Genomic DNA, 17,981 nt, shown 5'->3' on the forward strand with positions numbered 1-17,981 from the left:
ATTGGTTTAGGAGTTTTTAATTGCTCAGTTTTGTTCACAAATACTTTTTTTCTCTTCTACCAAAATGCATTTCAGGAATTTTTTATGCGGCAAAAACACGCCAGGGAAGATCCCGAGATAGAAGCCTTTTGGTTGGTTTGTATACACCATGTATTCAATCTGATTTTTCAATTGACATTTGGTGTTCACTAGATTGGAATGACCTACCAGAGGCAATGAGAAGTAAACCGAGTCTTTCATCATTTAAAATAAATCAAAAAAGAAACATCTGAATAACAACCGTTAAGTAATAGTAAGTAATTTAAAATGATATTGAATAAAAGTAAAAGAAAAAGAATAATTATTTATTATTTTAGTATTAAATTTGACAACTATATCAGATCTTGTTTTCTCCTGTTGAGATTGAGATTTAAGTTATGTTTTCAGTAAAGGTAAAGGATGCGGCACTAGACCCTTAAGGTCCGAACCGGCGGTGCTGATCTCCTATTAATATATTATTAGTGATTTTGATTGAAAAGTTTGGAGGCAATTTGAGTCAATGCTGGCTGGTAAATGGAGGATCGCCTCTATGTGATGTAATTAACGGTTTAATTTAATGTTTCCTCAACAGGATTGTCCTAGAGGACCAAATTAATATGGATCATTTTCCAGAACTTATCTTTAAAATGTATTTGTGAGTCTTTGTAATTGATGTGTTTTGTTTTATTAAAACCGATCTTAATCTGAATATTTCATCGGAATAATGACTGAACTTCGAAAACTAATTGGTTGGCACTCAAAGTGATTGTTAAAGAATTTCTTCGAAAATAGACGAGCACACAAGGAAGTTGTGTAGCAGAAGTGCATCCAGGATTTTTGTTCGGGGGAGGGGGGGGGGTTACTAATTTTTTTAGGGGGGGGGTACATAAAAAACCTCAAAAAACGCATATAAAATTTCTTTATGTCCATTTTTTTACGTTTTTACAAGTCAAACAAACATTTCGGGGGAGGGGGCTCAAACCGGGTACCCCCCCCCTGGATACGGCCTTGTTGTGTAGCAGCTTGTGGAGGGTTTTAAAATGCTTGTTTGAACCATGAGAATAAATTGACTTTTCTACATAGTAATCTTGCTAACCTTGCGAAAAATCTTGGTTGACTGCTGCTGCTGCTGGAGCACCAAGCGGGAGTGTCCTCAGACTAATAACTCCACATAAAGCTATAAGAAGAATTATTCACCTTCAAATGTATGTTTGCAGTTTGGTAAATAAAAACAAAAGAAAAAAACATTACAATTTGTACGGTCGCAATTTCACTTGCATTTGCTATATATAACCTTCATGTGAAAAAAAAACTATTCTTTATGAACATTATACTTAGTAAGTTTTCCTTTTATTTTCGTTATATATACAAATTTTATATGACTATTGGGAAAAAAGAGCGTTTGCCTGTATCTCCGTCTCTCTCTCTCTCTCTCTCTCTCTCTCTCTCTCTCTCTCTCTCTCTCTCTCTCTCTCTCTCTCTCTCTCTCTCTCTCTCTCTCTCTCTCTCTCTCTCTCTCTCTCTCTCTCTCTCTCTCTTTCTCTCCCTCTCTCCCCCCTCTCTCTCTCTCCCTCTCTCTTTCTCTTTCCCTCTCTCTCTCACTCTCTCCCTCTCTCTCTCTCTCTCTCTCTCCCCTCTCTCTCTTCCTCTCTCCCCCTCTCTCTCTCCCTCTCTTTCAATCTCTCTCCCTCTCTCTCTCTTTCTCTCTCTCTCTCTCTCTCTCCCCCCTCTCCATCTCTCTCCCTCTCTCTCTCCCCTCTCTCTCTCTCCCCTCTCCCCCCTCTCTCTCTCTATCTCTCTCTCTGTCTCTCTCTCTCTCTCTCTCTCTCTCTCGCTCGCTCTCTCTCTCTCTTTCTCTCTCTCTCTCTCTCTCTCTCTCTCTCTCTCTCTCTCTCTCTCTGAGGGTGAGATACATGGGGGCTGAGTTAAACACAAGTCAAGGGAAATTGAGGTTTGAGTTAAACAGGGGCTGATTTCGATGGAGGTTGAGTTAAATGGGTTGAATTTCATTGGAACCAAAAACGAGGATATTTTGTAGTTCTAAAAGTTGACAGAAAAAAACGCGTTTTTTTTTGGAATTCAGAGGCCAAGAGTAAGCAAAAAAAAAAAATAAAATCACAGCTCTATGGCAACAAAAAGACTGTTCCTCAATGTTTTTTTTTTCGAAAAAGAAACAAAAACAAAAAAAAATATCCTTATTCAGTTGACTAATCTTACTATTTTTAAATGTATAAATTCAAATAACAAGGATTATTTAATAAGGATAAGAAAAAAGAATTATCTTAGTTAGGTCGAAATTGGACTCTTATTATCCATTAATCTATAGTTATGTGTCTTGGGATTTAATATAAAACTTTTTTTGTAGGGTTATACTGATGAACCAATTTCAAAGATTTTGGAAGCAACAGCTGAAGCCGATACCGTACTTTTAGATAGATGGAAACTTATAGTCGAGCCAAATACCGAAAATCAACCAACGGAAGAAGGGAAAGATACTTTGCCACTAGATGTTGTTAACAATTACTTTTCTTTTGGTGTTGATGCTCATATTGCGCTGGAGTTTCACGAAGCCAGAGGTATAACAATCGATGGACGTTTTTTAATTCAGGAAAGCCTTCAAAATCTACACAATAAAGATTTATAAAAAGATAAAAAGATATAAATAAAAATTGTAGGAAATAGAAGTACTGTTAAAAGATAACTTGGTTTTGGGCTCTATTCTAGTATTAACTACTCTTTTTTTTAATTAGAGATACTTATTTCTGTGTATTGCTCTAGTTACTTATTAGGCTATTCTAGTCCTAATTATGTTGGACAAAACGTTGTTCGGAATTTAAATCTGTTATGCTATGTATATATATATATATATATATATATATATATATATATATATATATATATATATATATATATATATATACATATATATATATATATATACATACATACATATATATATATATATATATATATACATACATTGAAACTGAAGACTTGATTTTGATGTTATGCAATATTTCGGGAAAAGTTGGTGTCATTGCAACCATAAACTAAACGAAATTCGAAAACTGCCATATATATAACATATATATATATATATATATATATATATATATATATATATATATATATATATATATATATATATATATATATATATATATATATATATATATATATATATATATATATATATATATATATATATATATATATATGTATACATATATGTATGTATGTATATCAAATTAAGTCAAATTTTGCAAGATGCCAAATTCGAATTAAAAGAATTGCCAATTAGCTTTAGACAGTTTCTTTTGTAAGAGTATTAAATAAAAAAAAGAAGTTTTTTCCACTGAAAATAAGGAGCAACATCTAAACTTGAAACGAACAGATATTATTTCGTATGTGAGGGGGTTGTCCCATCCTCACTTCCTCGCTCTTCACGCTAAAGTTCTTTAGTGCTTTTAAAAAAGCTTCTTGTTGTTCTCATTAAACGACCCTTGTGTTTCAGGTGTCGTTCTTGAAAAATTGGGACAAAAAGTCAAACTTCAGTGTAAAGAGCGAGATAATGAGGAGGGGGCAACCCCTCATATACCTAATAATTTCTGTTCCTTTTAAGTTTGAATGTTGCTCCTTAATTTCAGTTGAAAAAAAACTTTTTTTTATTTAATTTCTGATCGTTTTTTAAATCATCCCGGAAACCCGTGTCCTTCTACGAAAAATCTCCCCTTACGGAAAGACCCTTTAGACAATTCAATCCCGGTGAAAATTTACTTCGGACATTTATCCTTACATCTCCACATGTAAAATTGAGTCGGCAAAGAGAAGGTAAGACAAAGAAAAAGAATTACATACAGGAATTCAAGAAAATTCCCCTAGTGTAAAATTTCCCCTGAGGAGTTTACCACCCAGGAACTCCCCTCCCCATGGAAAATTCTCCCCGTGGGAAAATACACCGAAAAATTTATCCCTCCCCTCCCCCCAAACCGAAAAATGTATACATACTTCCCAATAAGACATACCATGAGTAAACAGTGGGCAAATTTCATAACTTAAAAACCTTTCCCCTGGGGCTGGAGGGAGGGGTCATCTTATCTTTAAGGCATAGTTATTGGACCTTTTGAATTGCGCTGAACATAATGGCTATCTCAAAATTTTGATCGGACGACTTTAAAGAAAAAGGGAGTGGGATGGGGGCTAGTTGCCCTCCAATCTTTTTGGTCACTTATAAAGGGCACTAGAACTTTTAATTTCCGTTCGGATGAGCCCTTTTCCAATATTCTTGGACCATTGGGTCGATACCATCTCCCCTAGGAAAAACAAACAAACAGACAAAAATAAACACGCATCCGTGATCTTTCTTCTGGCAAAAAATATAAAATTCCACATTGTTTCAGAAGGGAGCTTGAAACCTCGACATGAGAGTTTTCTGATACGCTGAATCTGATGGTGTAATTTTTGTGAAGATTACTTTAATTTTAGGGGATATTTTCCCCCTATTTTGAAAATTAGGCAAATTTTCTCAGGATCGTAGCATTTGATGGGAAACACTAAACTTGATTAATCTAATATATCTGGAATCTGTATAAAAAGTCAACTCTTTTAATGTATCTATTAATATCAAAATTCTGTTTTTTAGAGTTTCATTTGTTATTGAACCGTGTCGTTTCTTACTTCAGTTTGTTACCACGATATGCTTGATTTCAAACTGTAAAGAGTTTATTTTTCATAAAAATGGACATATAGGATGAAATTCTCCCAATCTCGAAACTTATTTAATTTTAAAACTAATTACGTCGTTGCTAAGCCCTAAATTCGTTTACTTTACTCACATTTATTTGTATATTTATTTCTGTTTTATGTTTATATAATTTATTTGTTTTATGTTTGTTTAAAATCATTTTAAGATCATTTTTGAGGGATATGAGTCCATGGGAAATTTTCGATCTGTTCATAAGGAGCTTCAATCGGGGATTTTTCTTTGGGGGGGGGGGGGGGGTACCAAAAGAATTTTTTGGGGATGGGGGCTACCAAATTATTTTTTTAGAGGGGGGGGGGCTATAAGGGTTTTTTACCTTGCATTTTTTATACCAATTTACGAGTTAGAGAAATTTTCCAGATGTGGTTAATCCGCCCCCATTGATATGCTCCTGGCTTCAATATCGAATTGAATCAGGTCTCGTTTAATTCTTTCCAATGTTGCCGCTTGCCTGTGAAATTATAAATTTGCTCAGATAGACTAAGTGTGGAATGTTCCAAAGTATGCCTTGATTGATGTCGCAAAAAGGAATCTAGAAAAGAATGCGACAAATTTATTAAAAATGCTACTGAAAACGCCCTAAGTAGGATGGAACAAAACACAGTTTTTTCGCACATATTAACTATTAACATATTACTATTATAACTATTAACTATTAATATATAACTATTATAACTATTTAATATAACTAGTAATATTTTTATTATAGTATAACTATAATTTATTATAACTATAACCATTATAGTATTATTATAGTAGAACTATTTAGTATAACTAGTAATATTTTTCTATACCTAGTAATATAGCTATTAACTATTAATATATTAACATATTAACTAACTGACGACTGTGAGGCAAATCGTAAGAAAACTAGAGCAGGTGTCAGGTGATAATTTAGTTAAAAAAGAGGTGAACAGATATGACGGGGAGGTGGTTTAGAAAATAGCTAGTGAATTGCTAATTCAGGTACAGAGAGACAAAGAGGGTTAAATTGCCTACAATATTGTGGCAAAATGTTGGCTTTGACTTTATTTGTTTTCGTATGTGGCATATTTTCATCAGCCATTCATAACATTCGTCAAGCAGATGTCAGAAAGGGGAGCTAACAACCCCAATTTAAAGCCTAATTGGTTATATTTTGAGAAAAAGAGCCAGTAAAAGAACGAAAAGTCAAGTACTACCTGATTGGTTCTGCTGTGTTAAATTTTAAGCCAGTCAAAGGAATGAAAAGCTTTGAATCGTAAGATTTTTCCCATGTAGTTTCTCTTTTTTCTATTGCCGCTAATGTTAAAAATTTGGTGGTAAGACATATGAGGGTGCTTACCTGTAAAAGACAGAAGCAGATCTATAATAATGATGAAATTCAAAATGTTTTAAAGGTGAGATTTTAGATCGGCACTAAACTCCTGGACTGGCACTAAACTCCCGGAACTGCGAACTCCCAGACTGAGGGACTATTACTGAGGATGTATGAAGGCCCACTTTTGTATCAGGTGTATCAGGTCACTGACACTGCTTAATTAGAGATTTCCATCAGGAATCAGAGGTCCCACTTTTTGTCAAATTTGTTTTATGCAGACAATAAATAAATATAATATATTTTTTCTATTCCTCTAAAAATTTTGAGTATTTAAAAATAATAAGGAACAAAGTCAAGTATGAAAGCTTTTGGATGGTTATATGCAAATGCATTTTTTTATCATTTTTTGTTTTCACTCTAGAAATATTAAGCTATTTTTAAATAGAGATAGATATGTGAATATCAAGATTTGCATTCCTAACAAATGCTTCCGCTACATTCTTCTTTTATTCTTTTCTAAAAAAAAACTACCTTTGTCAAAGTTCTTCCCCTTTTTTCTTTGTATTCTTTTGTATGGGTGAGTGATTAATGACACAACAAGCACTTATAAATTTACATTTTGCTATCAGTGTCTTTAGTGAAAAATTTGCGAGACGATAGGAGTCGAAAATTCAAAGTTTCTTCTAAGTGGAGAAGTGGATGTGTAGTATATTTATTTTCATGTCTATTTTCCCCAACTTTTGCGCGTTTTAGTTCTATTGTGATTCCGGAAGTGCGGGACTTCCCTCCCCCACTATGTACTTGGATTTTTATATTCATAACTATTTGCAGTCTCAAAATATTGTAAGCGTAGGTTGTGAGCTTTGTAGAAACTGTTTGAGTTACATTTGATTGACTCTGTACGAAGAATATCCTCATAACGTTTTATGGTCTTCCCTTTCCCCCTAATTCTTTTTCTCCAGCTGAAAGGATTTTATGCGAGCGTCTCTCAGTGTTAAAAGGTTGCTGATAGAAAAACTTAGACCAATTGATAATAAAAAAAAATTCGTCGCAGCCCAAAGAAACCTGAGGCCAATGCAGCAGCACAAAGCTGTGTTCCTTTCTTGGCTGTAGTTATGCCAGTTTATGGAAATATAGGGAGGGGGAAGGCAAAATTAATTTTTCAAAATCTAGGGGGCATTTTGGTGTTTATCGATTTTCGCAAAATTTTTTTCCTAATATACGGAGGGAGAATGGTCAATTGCCATTTGAATTGATAATTAGTTGAATTTGGCGGCTACTCAAGCGATTGTTTAAAAGAGAAAATGCATTCCCCAATTAGTCCAGTAATATATATAATATATAATAAAAAATTATATATATATATATATATATATATATATATATATATATATATATATATATATATATACACACACACACACACACACACATATATATATATATATATATATATATATATATATATATATATATATATATATATATATATATATATATATATATATATATATATATATATACATATATATATATATGTGTGTGTGTGTGTGCTGCATCTGTGTCTGTGTGTGTTACCGTGAAAGTCCGAAAATCCTGAATGTCGACATTCACCGGTGAATGTCTGAAATACTCTTTTTTCTCCTTGGATTTACTCAGCGTTGGCAGTAAAATCTTTCAATTTAATACTAGATTTGATGATGACAGGTCAGGTTAGCTTAGATTAGGTTTTTAACCCATTTCTGATATTTATGATCAAATTTTCCCTAACCTAATCTAACCTAACTAAACTAACATAATCAAACCTAGCCGAACTTAACTTTTACCATAAAAGAAAAACATATGTTTCTCAATGGTTTTTCATGAAACACCAAGAGAATTCTTATTTCGAAATTGATTCGATATCTTAAGAGTTTCTTGATTGACTTACTTTTGTTCAAATCTAGACAATGGATTTTATTCAGGGAAATCATGTTAGTTCTACTCCAATGCAAAAATCTCCTTCTAAAGTTAACCCCTTTGTGTTTTCCATCATTCTTACGAAATCTGTCATCTTTGACTGTCACTTCGCATTTCAGAAGCAAGACCGGAGAAGTTCAATTCACGGCTTCGAAATAAGATGTTCTATGGACAGGCAGGAGGAAAGGATCTCCTCCAGAGGAAATGGAAGGATCTCTCAGAGGTTGTGACACTCGAATGTGATGGAAAAGATGTCACTAACCGCCTCAGGGAGGCTAAAGTTCATGCGGTTCTTTTTCTGAACATTCCCAGGTGAGGTTCTATTTATTCAAGCATTGTTAAGGATAAAAAGTTTAATCATCCCAAACATTGTTCCTCGTAATTTTGATTTTTACTCTTATAACCCCCTCCCTGTTTACGCTATCTATGTTTTTCTTCTTATTCGTGAATGGCAAATAAAAAAGAAGCTGGAGTTCGTAAAAATTAAGTATATTTAATTAAAGTATCAATTATCGTAAAATTCTTGCCCCCAGTACCCTCCCCCCCCCAAGGTGAAATTTAGTATCTGCAAAATATTGTCAAAATTAAGATAAGCCTACATAATTTAAGCATCCAGAGAAAAGGTCAGTTTTCTTTAATATATTTTTGCCTTTATGGTACTATATGACTCATTTTTCGCTGTCATTTTTGCTTGATTTAGGAAAATTTGCTTCGACTTTGCCCCCCCCCCCCCCCACGATTCGATGAAATTACGCCACTGGTATACGCCTGGTGTGTTCATATAAAAACGAGATATTATGTAATATTTAGTATTGGGGGGGGGGGTTTATTTCTGATGTTCTAAAATTTCTCTCTATCCTAAAGAGCATAGTAGTATTGTAGCTAGGAAATCAGTGCCCTTCCTGAACGGAAAATGTGAAAATTATGTGAAATGGTAGCTTATTGTTTCATTTTATAGTAGTTTCAAAATTAGCTAAAATTTGAATCAGGAAGAATCCGGGGGCAAGTGTTGTAAATTGTGCCCCGGCTGAATATAAGGTTTTTATGGAAGGGCTGGTCTTATATTTGGAGGGGGCTTTTTCGATTGCAAATTGAAAGTTCTAGTTCCCTTTTTAAGAGTAAAACGTGACTGACGGGCAACTAGTCCCTCCTTTGCTCTTTACTCCAAATCCATCCGATCATTTTTTTTGGATAGCTATTTTCTTATAATAAGTTCAAAGATCAGATAGCAAAAACTCCAAAATCGACACCCCCCCCTCCCCGTGCAGAGCCTGAGGACAGGTATTTTAAGTTATGCCCTGGGGGCATATAAGGTTTTTAATCGAGGGTTTTTAAAAAGATAAGCCCAAGCCCCCACCCCACTCAAATAAAACTTATTAACGATACTTTATTTTAAAACTTAAGGGAGTTGACCCCTGGCCCTCCATGGCCATACCCCTCCCCCCCAAAAAAACACACAAAAAAAAAACAACCTGTTAACTATATTCTATTCCAAAACTTATGGGACCTAACCCCTGGCGCTCCGTTTCCCGATCCCTTCGAAACCACTTATCAGTCATAAATCATCTTAGCTTACTTCTGGCCCTCCTCGCTTGGCCCGTCCTCCCCCCCCTCCCCAAAAAAAAACTTATTTATGATATTTTATTCCCAAAATCATGGAAACTGACTCCTGGCCCTCAGTCCATTCTACCACCCCCCCCCCCCCAAAAAAAAAACTTATTAAAGATATTTTATTCTAAAAATCATGACACCTGACCCCCTGGCCCTTCCTCCATGACCCGAACCCCCCTAAAAAAAAACTTATTGACGATATTTTATTTCAAAAATCATGGGAGCTGACCACTGGCCCTCAGTCCATGGCCTCCCCCCCCCCAAAAAAAAGAACAACTTTATAGCGATATTTTATTCCAAAAATCATTGGAGCTAACACCTGGCCCTCTCTCCATGGCTCTAACCCCCCCCCCCCCCCACAAAAAAACTTATTAATGATATTTGATTCCAAAGATCATGGGAGCTGACCCTGGTCCTCTCATGGCCTGCTCCTCCCCCCTCCCAAAAAAAGAACACCTAATTAACGATACTTTATTCCAAAAACCATGGGAGATGACCCCTGTCCCTCCCTCCATGGATCATACCCCCCCCCCCCCCCGCCCGAAAAAATCCAAAACTGTTCAAGACACCTATGCCTTTCACTTCAAACAAGAGTTTGGCTACTGCCCGTTTCCTTAACTGTAAAAACATAAAAATTACTGCGTATTTGGCGCTGTACTAAAGCGAATTATATTACAAATGTTTTCTTTTGTACTTATTACAACATTGAATATAAAATGAAACTTGCAGTGAAACAAAGTCTTGAGCTGATGAACTTTCAGCAATTAATATTACTATATATCAAATATTCATTTTAATTTTATTAGTTCTTGCCAAGACTGTTAAAGACACATATAGTTTTATTTTGGAATTTATTTTGGAATAGGAAATTTGGAAAAACTTGAAACTTGGCAGTCAAACACGAACAGAAATTAATTGAAAAAAATTTCAGAAAAAGAAGTTTTTCAACTAAAATTAAAGGCCAAATTTAACTTAAAATCAGAAGAAATAAAAACCCACAATAACTCAAACTCAAAATGACCACAAATTACTATTGAAGAATAAATGAAACCAAAAACGAACAGAAATTAAATAAACAAGCATAGCAAAAAAACATACTACAGGTGCTAACATAAATGAATAAATAAATCTTAAAACAAGTAAAGCTTAAATTGAATATGCAAATCATGCTTAAAACAGAACACAAATCTTTTCCTATTGAAATATAAATTAAACCCAAAACGAACATAAATTAAATAAATAATCTTAGCAAACAAACATACAACAGTTACTAATATAAATGAATCAATAAATCTTAAACCGAGTAAAACTTAAATTGAATACGCAAATCAAGCTTAAAACTAAGAAAAACCACTATAAACAAGAGTTCGGATACTGCCTTCTTCTCTAGCTGTAAAAGTCTAAAACCTGCTGCGTTATTAGCGTCTTACTGAAGACGAATTATACTAAAAATATTGTCTTTTGTGCTTATTACAGCATTGAAAATAAACATAAAAATTACAGACAAATTAAATTCTGAACTGATGATCTTTCAGCAATTAATATCATTAGATATCAAAATATTCAGTTTAATTTTATTAGTTCTTTCCGAGACTGTTCAACACAAATGTAGTTACAAATATTTTCTTTTCCAGTTATTACAACATTGAAAATGAAAATAAAAATTACAGTGAAATAAAATCTTGAGCTGATGATCTTTTCAACAATTCATATCACTAATATCAAATATTCAGTTTGATTTTATTAGTTCTTTCCGAGACTGTTCAAGACCCATGTTGTTTTCCGTAAAGCGCCAATGAGACAGTAGGTTTTGGACTTTTACAGTTAGGAAAGGAGGCAGTATCCAAGCTCTTGTTTGTAATGATTTTTATTCGTTTTAAGCTGGATTTGCATTTTCAATTTAGGTTTTTCTTGCCTTAAGATTTATTGATTCATTTATATTATTGTCTCTTTTATGGTTGTTTGCTATGATTGTTCATTTAATTTTTGTTCGTTTTGGGTTTTGTTTATGCTTCAATAGCAAAAGATTTTTGTTGGTTTAAAAATTTGTTTGCATATTCAATGTAAGCTTTACCCATTGTAAGATTTGTTTATTCATTTATATAAGTATGTGTTTTATTTTGCTCTAATTGTTTATTTAATTTTTGTTCATTTTGGGTTTCTTTATTCTTCAATAGTAATTTCGGGTCATTTTGAGTTTGAATTATTGTAGGTTTTATTTCTTCTGTTCTTAATTTCAAATGGCCTTTAATTTCTTTGAAAAACTTCTTTTTCGGAAAGTTTGTTTTAATTAATAAACGTAAATGGAAAAAATAATAAAATTTGTCTGGACTTGGTACATCTTCCAAGTTCTCAACCTGTCTCATCACTCTCGAATCTTTTTTCTCAAATAAATAAGGCAAACAACTAATCAATGCCAATCCTTGAGAAATAATGATCCTATACCTCTTAGCGATTTGTTGCTACAGATTTTACCTTCTACTATTGCCTCTTTTCCACGCTCTGCTGAACCTTAAATAAATGGAACGGAAACATAATTTTTTCTCTAAGAAGTTCACCTTTCCTATTTCTCCTTTGGAATGTTTCGTCACTAATAAGAGGAATCTTGATAACTGTTTTTTTTGCGTGATACCAATTCAATTTAGACCTCATGGATACATTGAACTTGATGTTAAAGAAATTGACGGGGCTGACCCAGCAGGATTGAGGCTCAAGCCTCAAAGACCCATTTCATCCAAACCCCAGGTGGCTTAGCTTTTGTCTGAGTCTCACCACTACCCCCCAATCCACGGAAAAACTTAAAGTTGATGAGATGAGAACTCGAATCCACATCCTGAAAGATCTAGGATTGCATGTCCAGCGTGCCGTCCACTCCACTAGGGTGGCTCTTGAAAACTTTTAGAACGTTTAGCTGCGATAAGTAATGAAACAGCTGTTTGACTTAGCTCATACCATAAACCTTAAGATCCCGTGAGATAGCATTGCCGCTGACCAGACTTGAACATTGTTTCAATACCGTTTGAAAGGGCCAAATTGTCTCAAACAATGAGGTACAGTAGCTCAGAACAAATTATCTGAATTATAAAAACAGAAACAGAGAGAAACAAAAAAAACAAATAGATTTGCTACTTTAACTATGTAGCTTCTGTAAACTAAATGTAGCTATGTAAACTATGTAGCTTATTTTACTGTCTCTCGGCATTCTGATTGTTTTAAACTACTAACTATAAACATCGATTAAGGATTGAAAACATGACATTAAATTTTAGCCTTTCCCCCTCCTAACAAATGTTTTAAAGTGAAAGAAGTTTGGATTTTAGACATCCTATCTGTTTTTCTATTTTTTTCAATCTTTAACTTTATGTCTCTCTGTGTCTTATCTCTCTCTCCCTCTCTTTCTTCCCCTCTCTCTTTGTCCCTGTCTTTCTTTCCTTTTTTAAGAGAATCATTGGTTCTTTTTGCGTTGACTGTACAAGAAAGACTTCTCTATGGATTCAACAATGCTCTTACACTGTCGTTTTGACTTAGGCGTGCTGACTAATTGTGTGATATAACTTGAGATGACACTTATGTTAGTGTCATCGGTGACAAGGAGAAACCACTCTTTTTACTTACCATCTGACTATTAGAAAACCTGACAATCGAAAATAGTTTCTAGTAGTTCTTCATCTTCTTGTTTAATTGTCTATCCTTCTGCACGGTGCTTTGCTGCAGTCATTGGCTTGTGGTTTTGCTAGTGATATTGCCTGTGATTTGAATTATCCTGTGACTTTAGTCAAACACCTTGTGATTCAGTGTTATAGTTTCGACGTCCCTTACGGAACTTCCATCCAGTACAGTACAAATAAGCGAAAGTTCACGTTTTAGTATGATCTGTCCCGTGATACTCTTCGCTGATTTTGATTTCTGTGTTTTTTTATTATTGGGCTTTTGTGATTTTTTTATCTTGTGTGATTTCTGTGATTATCTTGTGATCATCTGTGTGATTTTTGTGATTATGGGCTTTTGTGATTATTAATTTTGCAACTAACTTCACAGTATATTGAAAGTGAAGTATTAGCTTTCGTTATGATCCTATTAAGTTTTCGAGTAACCTGATCTTTTTTCAGCATAAGCTAAAAATTAAAAAAAAAAACACTAAAAACACTAGAATTTATTAGATGAAAGACTTTATATGATTGCTTAAACACCTATTCGATAACTACATCTTTTAGCCTTATTGTAGGCACTTTAGGCAGAGCCGTATTCAGGGGGGGGCGAACCCCTCCCCCTTGAAATGTTTGTCTGACTCGTAAATAACGTAACAAAAATGAATATAAACAATTCTTTGGTGCATAAAAAAAAAAGTAAATCCTCCCCCCGGAATAAATTATTGTGTAAACCCCTCTCCCCCTGAAAAAAAATCCTGGATACGGCCCTGACTGTAGGTTTCTATGCAGTAGATTTGCTCTTTATACTGTAGATTCGTTATTACACTGTACCATGCTGCAGTCATTGCCGTTGCCTCGAATAATGACAAATTTTATAGTTGTTCTATAACTGTGGAGTCCAAAGTTTAAATTGACCCTGTTCTGTTTACTCCCGGTTTCTATGATCTTTAGCTGGGTGAAAGACCTTGTCATTTTGCTATTATAGTTTCGAAGTCCTTTCTTAAACTCTTATCCATAGTTATATTATAACCTTGCTAAAGTAAGGAAACAATGTGGTCTTGTATTAATCATATTTTTAATGTAACATTCCCTCCTGTTTTCAAACCAGTCAGTATTTTAAGTCATATTATGGACTGATAGCCATATTATTAATAAGCCACATTATTTACCACGATCTGGCTAATATGGGGCTGCATTCTGACAACTTCATACAGTCTTTGGACCCGTGCATTCCATGGTTTGTGATACCTCTTACTGGCTTGTAAATGGGCTAGTTGGCTAATTATGGCTCACAGGGGTTGCATTGTGACAAATTCTCAGGAACGCTTTACGCCCGTGCTTTCCCTACCTTGTGTATCTGTTTTTCTTCTCATGTTTACTTCTTAACTTTCAGCTATGGTGGTGGTACAAAACCCTGGAACAAGGCAATGGGACTTGAAGCCACTGATGATGGAATAATTGAAGTTGTTGGATTAACCACTTATCAATTGGTTTGTTATTTTGTTTGATTAGTAAAGTATATCAGCGGAATATTTCTTTAAACTTTTATTTAATTCTCCTTTCCAAATTTCCTCATTCTTGTCATTCTTGTAGTTGAACTACTGATATTTTTTTTTATGAAGAAACAATTTCTCTTTTGAATTTTGTTTTTCCATTAACATTTTTTTGGACAAACGTTCATATATATCTTTAATTTTATTTTATATTGAATTGCTCATCAGTAATTTATTCGGGTTTAAGCTAGTCACGCCAAACTATTCAGCAAAAATGTTGTACATATAACCAAAACCCGAAAAAGTTGGGGAGCTTAAATGGTTGTAAACAGTAATAAAAAATGTTATTACTAAAACTATGCAATTATTGACTTGAACTTATTGACATGGATTAAAAATGATAGTCGGATTAGAATAAAACAAAAATTTTCATAGGATGGTACGGGGAGAAATTCGCAACAAGGAGGAAATTCTCTAGAACTAGAAAAATAGAAAAGATGGCACTTGTTTTTTATCTTTGTTACAGCTGTAGGATGGTCGATAAATGGTATTTTTCACAAGGAAAATAGACCTGAAATAATTTCAATTTAATCTCATGCTTCTGGTTATAGTTTTGTAAAAATTGTAAAACCAGAACTGAAAGATTTTGTAATGCTGTTTAATTTTATGCAAAGTAAGCAAAGGCGTCACTAGCCAAACTGTTTGGGGGGAGGGGCATTGGATAACTCGCTGGTCATTTTTGCCGAATGATTTGGGTGATAATACTGTTAAAATTACTAAAAAAAATATCGACTGAGAAAGTTCTTCTTCTATCGATTCTACGTGTTTGTTACCGTCAGCCCATTTACAAGCCAGTAAAATAGCGGCACTTAATTCCACTATTTTATAATCCCAATTTTTTCTGACTAACTGAAAACGTTGATAGGGGCGTACACCCTCACTACCACGTACTTGACGATCCTAAGTGTTGGTGTTACAAGATCTGTTAGGTAATACAACGAAATTAATGCAAGATTAATTTTTATTTAGAAGCAATGCGAGTTTCTTGTAAAAGCTGAGAACTAAAAACCAAAAGAAATAGAATTTAATCTTTCACTGTTGCTTTTAAAGGAATTTTAATTATTTTTGACCATTTCAGAAACTGTTGAGATGTCTTGGCTCAAAAACTAATTGGAAATTGTTACATGAATAAGTTATTATTAGATTGTCAATACTTTGAAAAGGACAAAGTGGATTTGGCTCACTTACGTACTGGATTTTTCTTTATCGGATCAACGGTATCATATTTATGAACTAGAATAAATTAGCTGGTTTCGAATCTGATCTCGTAAAATTACAGAAGCCTTCAGTGACAGCATATTGTCAGGTGATTGACCGAGCCGAAGGATAAAGACCCAAAAATATATTTTCCGGGATCTCTCGAAGCCTAGCCAAATCTTCTATCAATCTCAGAAGCCGGAGTATAATCCCATTGCTTATAATATTTTTCTTACTTTTTCTTTTTCCGAAAGAAAAAGAGAGCTTTTAGGAAGGAAGAGAGTGGAATTGTGGGACAGATGAGACAGTAAAAAGGATCAATTGTTTATTTCGAGTAAAAAGTTAGGGTTTGTGCAGGGGCATAGCTCCAGCATTTTTATTTAGGGGGCAAGAGGGGTCCACATCCGGAAAGTCAAGGAGTATTGGCTATATAATAATTTTCCTCCAAATTATAAAGGGGGAAACTTCCCCCTTGCCTCCCCCAAACGACGCCACTGGGTTTGTGATAAGTAAATATACAACTAACAATAAATAACCATTTAATTATCACAATTTTTGTACTTCGTTTCCATATTTTACGTCAGAGTCACATTTTTGTTATGCAAATAAACTGTAAGAACTCTTATAATCAAAACCCGGTAAAAAATATAAATCTTGCCACCTTATTGCTTTTGACAGAAGGATCCATCAAAATAACCCACCTAGCATAGATAACATGGTCTTAGCTTAAGACTTTCGAGTGAAAAAGTCATAGACTGGTATAGGAGCCGGCGTCCCCCCGGAAAATCCCGCTCCATTTAAATCCCCCTGCGGAAAACTCCCCCTAGAAACACCCCCCCCCCCCCGAAAAATTCCCCCATACGCAAAATTGGACAGTCCCTGAGAAAGTGAAAAAAAAGGTAGGCCACCTCAAAGTATCGATCAGGTGCACTAAGGGATAGATAACAAATGGACCAAATATAAAAAAATATTCTAGGACCGGGGCTGGTTGGTCTTCAATCACTTTCACTTAAAAAACGGAATGAAACTCTCAATTTCCCATCAAAAAAACATCCTCCTAATCTTCTACGACCACGAGGGGTAGGCTGGGTATGAGGAAGGGACAGTCCCCCTCCTTTACGGGGTAAATTTTGCTCGTTTCGGGCTTTAATGTTACGCTTTACTTTCATAATAACGGTATAAACCAAAAATATTCTCAAAAATCCTTAGCGGTTATCTATCAATTCATAGCTCTATTGTCCTTTCTTAGAACTAATTATTTGTTTGTTTCAACTATTGCTATCTTATTTGGAATAAGGAGTTCGGTCCGTTTTCGCATTTTCGCTAAAAATAAAGTTAAAATATTTTTTTGAGACTTTCTCTTATGCGCTGAGAAAGGAAAGTGGTTGTCCTTTCGAATGTTCGCCTTGTTTCTTCCAGTATGTTCGTTCAACTTATAAAAACCCCATTTTCAATTTTCTTTTCTTCAGTGTTTATTCGTGTTATTCGATTCATTATTTTTTCAATTTTGTTACTGAAAGGGGCATGTTTAATTTCAGCGAAAAGGCAGACATCTGGTCCTTTTATTCCTCCTTAGGACATCTTAATGACGTTTTGGGGCACCCATTTTGTACTTTCTCTGTGGCTGTTTAATTTTGCATGTGGAGGAGGGAATTTATCCGGGGGGGGGGAGAGTTTACGGGGGGAAACACGTGGCATTGATATCCTTACACGATGTGTCATATAAAAATGTCTCTCCTGGTTACTTTGTCTTAGAGGAGACTAAAAAGTCGAAAATAATAAATGTATAAAAAAATAGTTCAAATACCTGTTTTCAAAATAGGCTAAAAAGTAGATTTTTTCTCGACAATCCATGAATATAAGTGAAAACAGGCGCAAAGGAGGGGTGCAAAGGGGATTTGGCTTTGTATAACTTGATCTTTTTAACTCAA

General features: G+C 34.4%; 1 protein-coding gene across 1 annotated transcript in view; it reads left to right on the top strand.

The window, feature by feature from the left end:
* LOC148953327 (eye-specific diacylglycerol kinase-like) overlaps positions 1-17,981 on the top strand; it is a 152,505-nt gene that overhangs the window by 27,094 nt on the left and 107,430 nt on the right. The window contains exons 2-4 of the mRNA XM_089087926.1: positions 2,384-2,594; positions 8,159-8,351; positions 14,694-14,790. Coding sequence (XP_088944052.1) covers positions 2,384-2,594; positions 8,159-8,351; positions 14,694-14,790 — 501 coding nt within the window. The remainder of the gene's footprint in view (positions 1-2,383; positions 2,595-8,158; positions 8,352-14,693; positions 14,791-17,981) is intronic.

This window comes from Artemia sp. Qi Xiang Cuo, chromosome 4, assembly GCF_049724085.1.
Source record: "Artemia sp. Qi Xiang Cuo chromosome 4, ASM4972408v1, whole genome shotgun sequence".
Lineage (NCBI taxonomy): Eukaryota > Metazoa > Arthropoda > Branchiopoda > Anostraca > Artemiidae > Artemia > Artemia sp. Qi Xiang Cuo.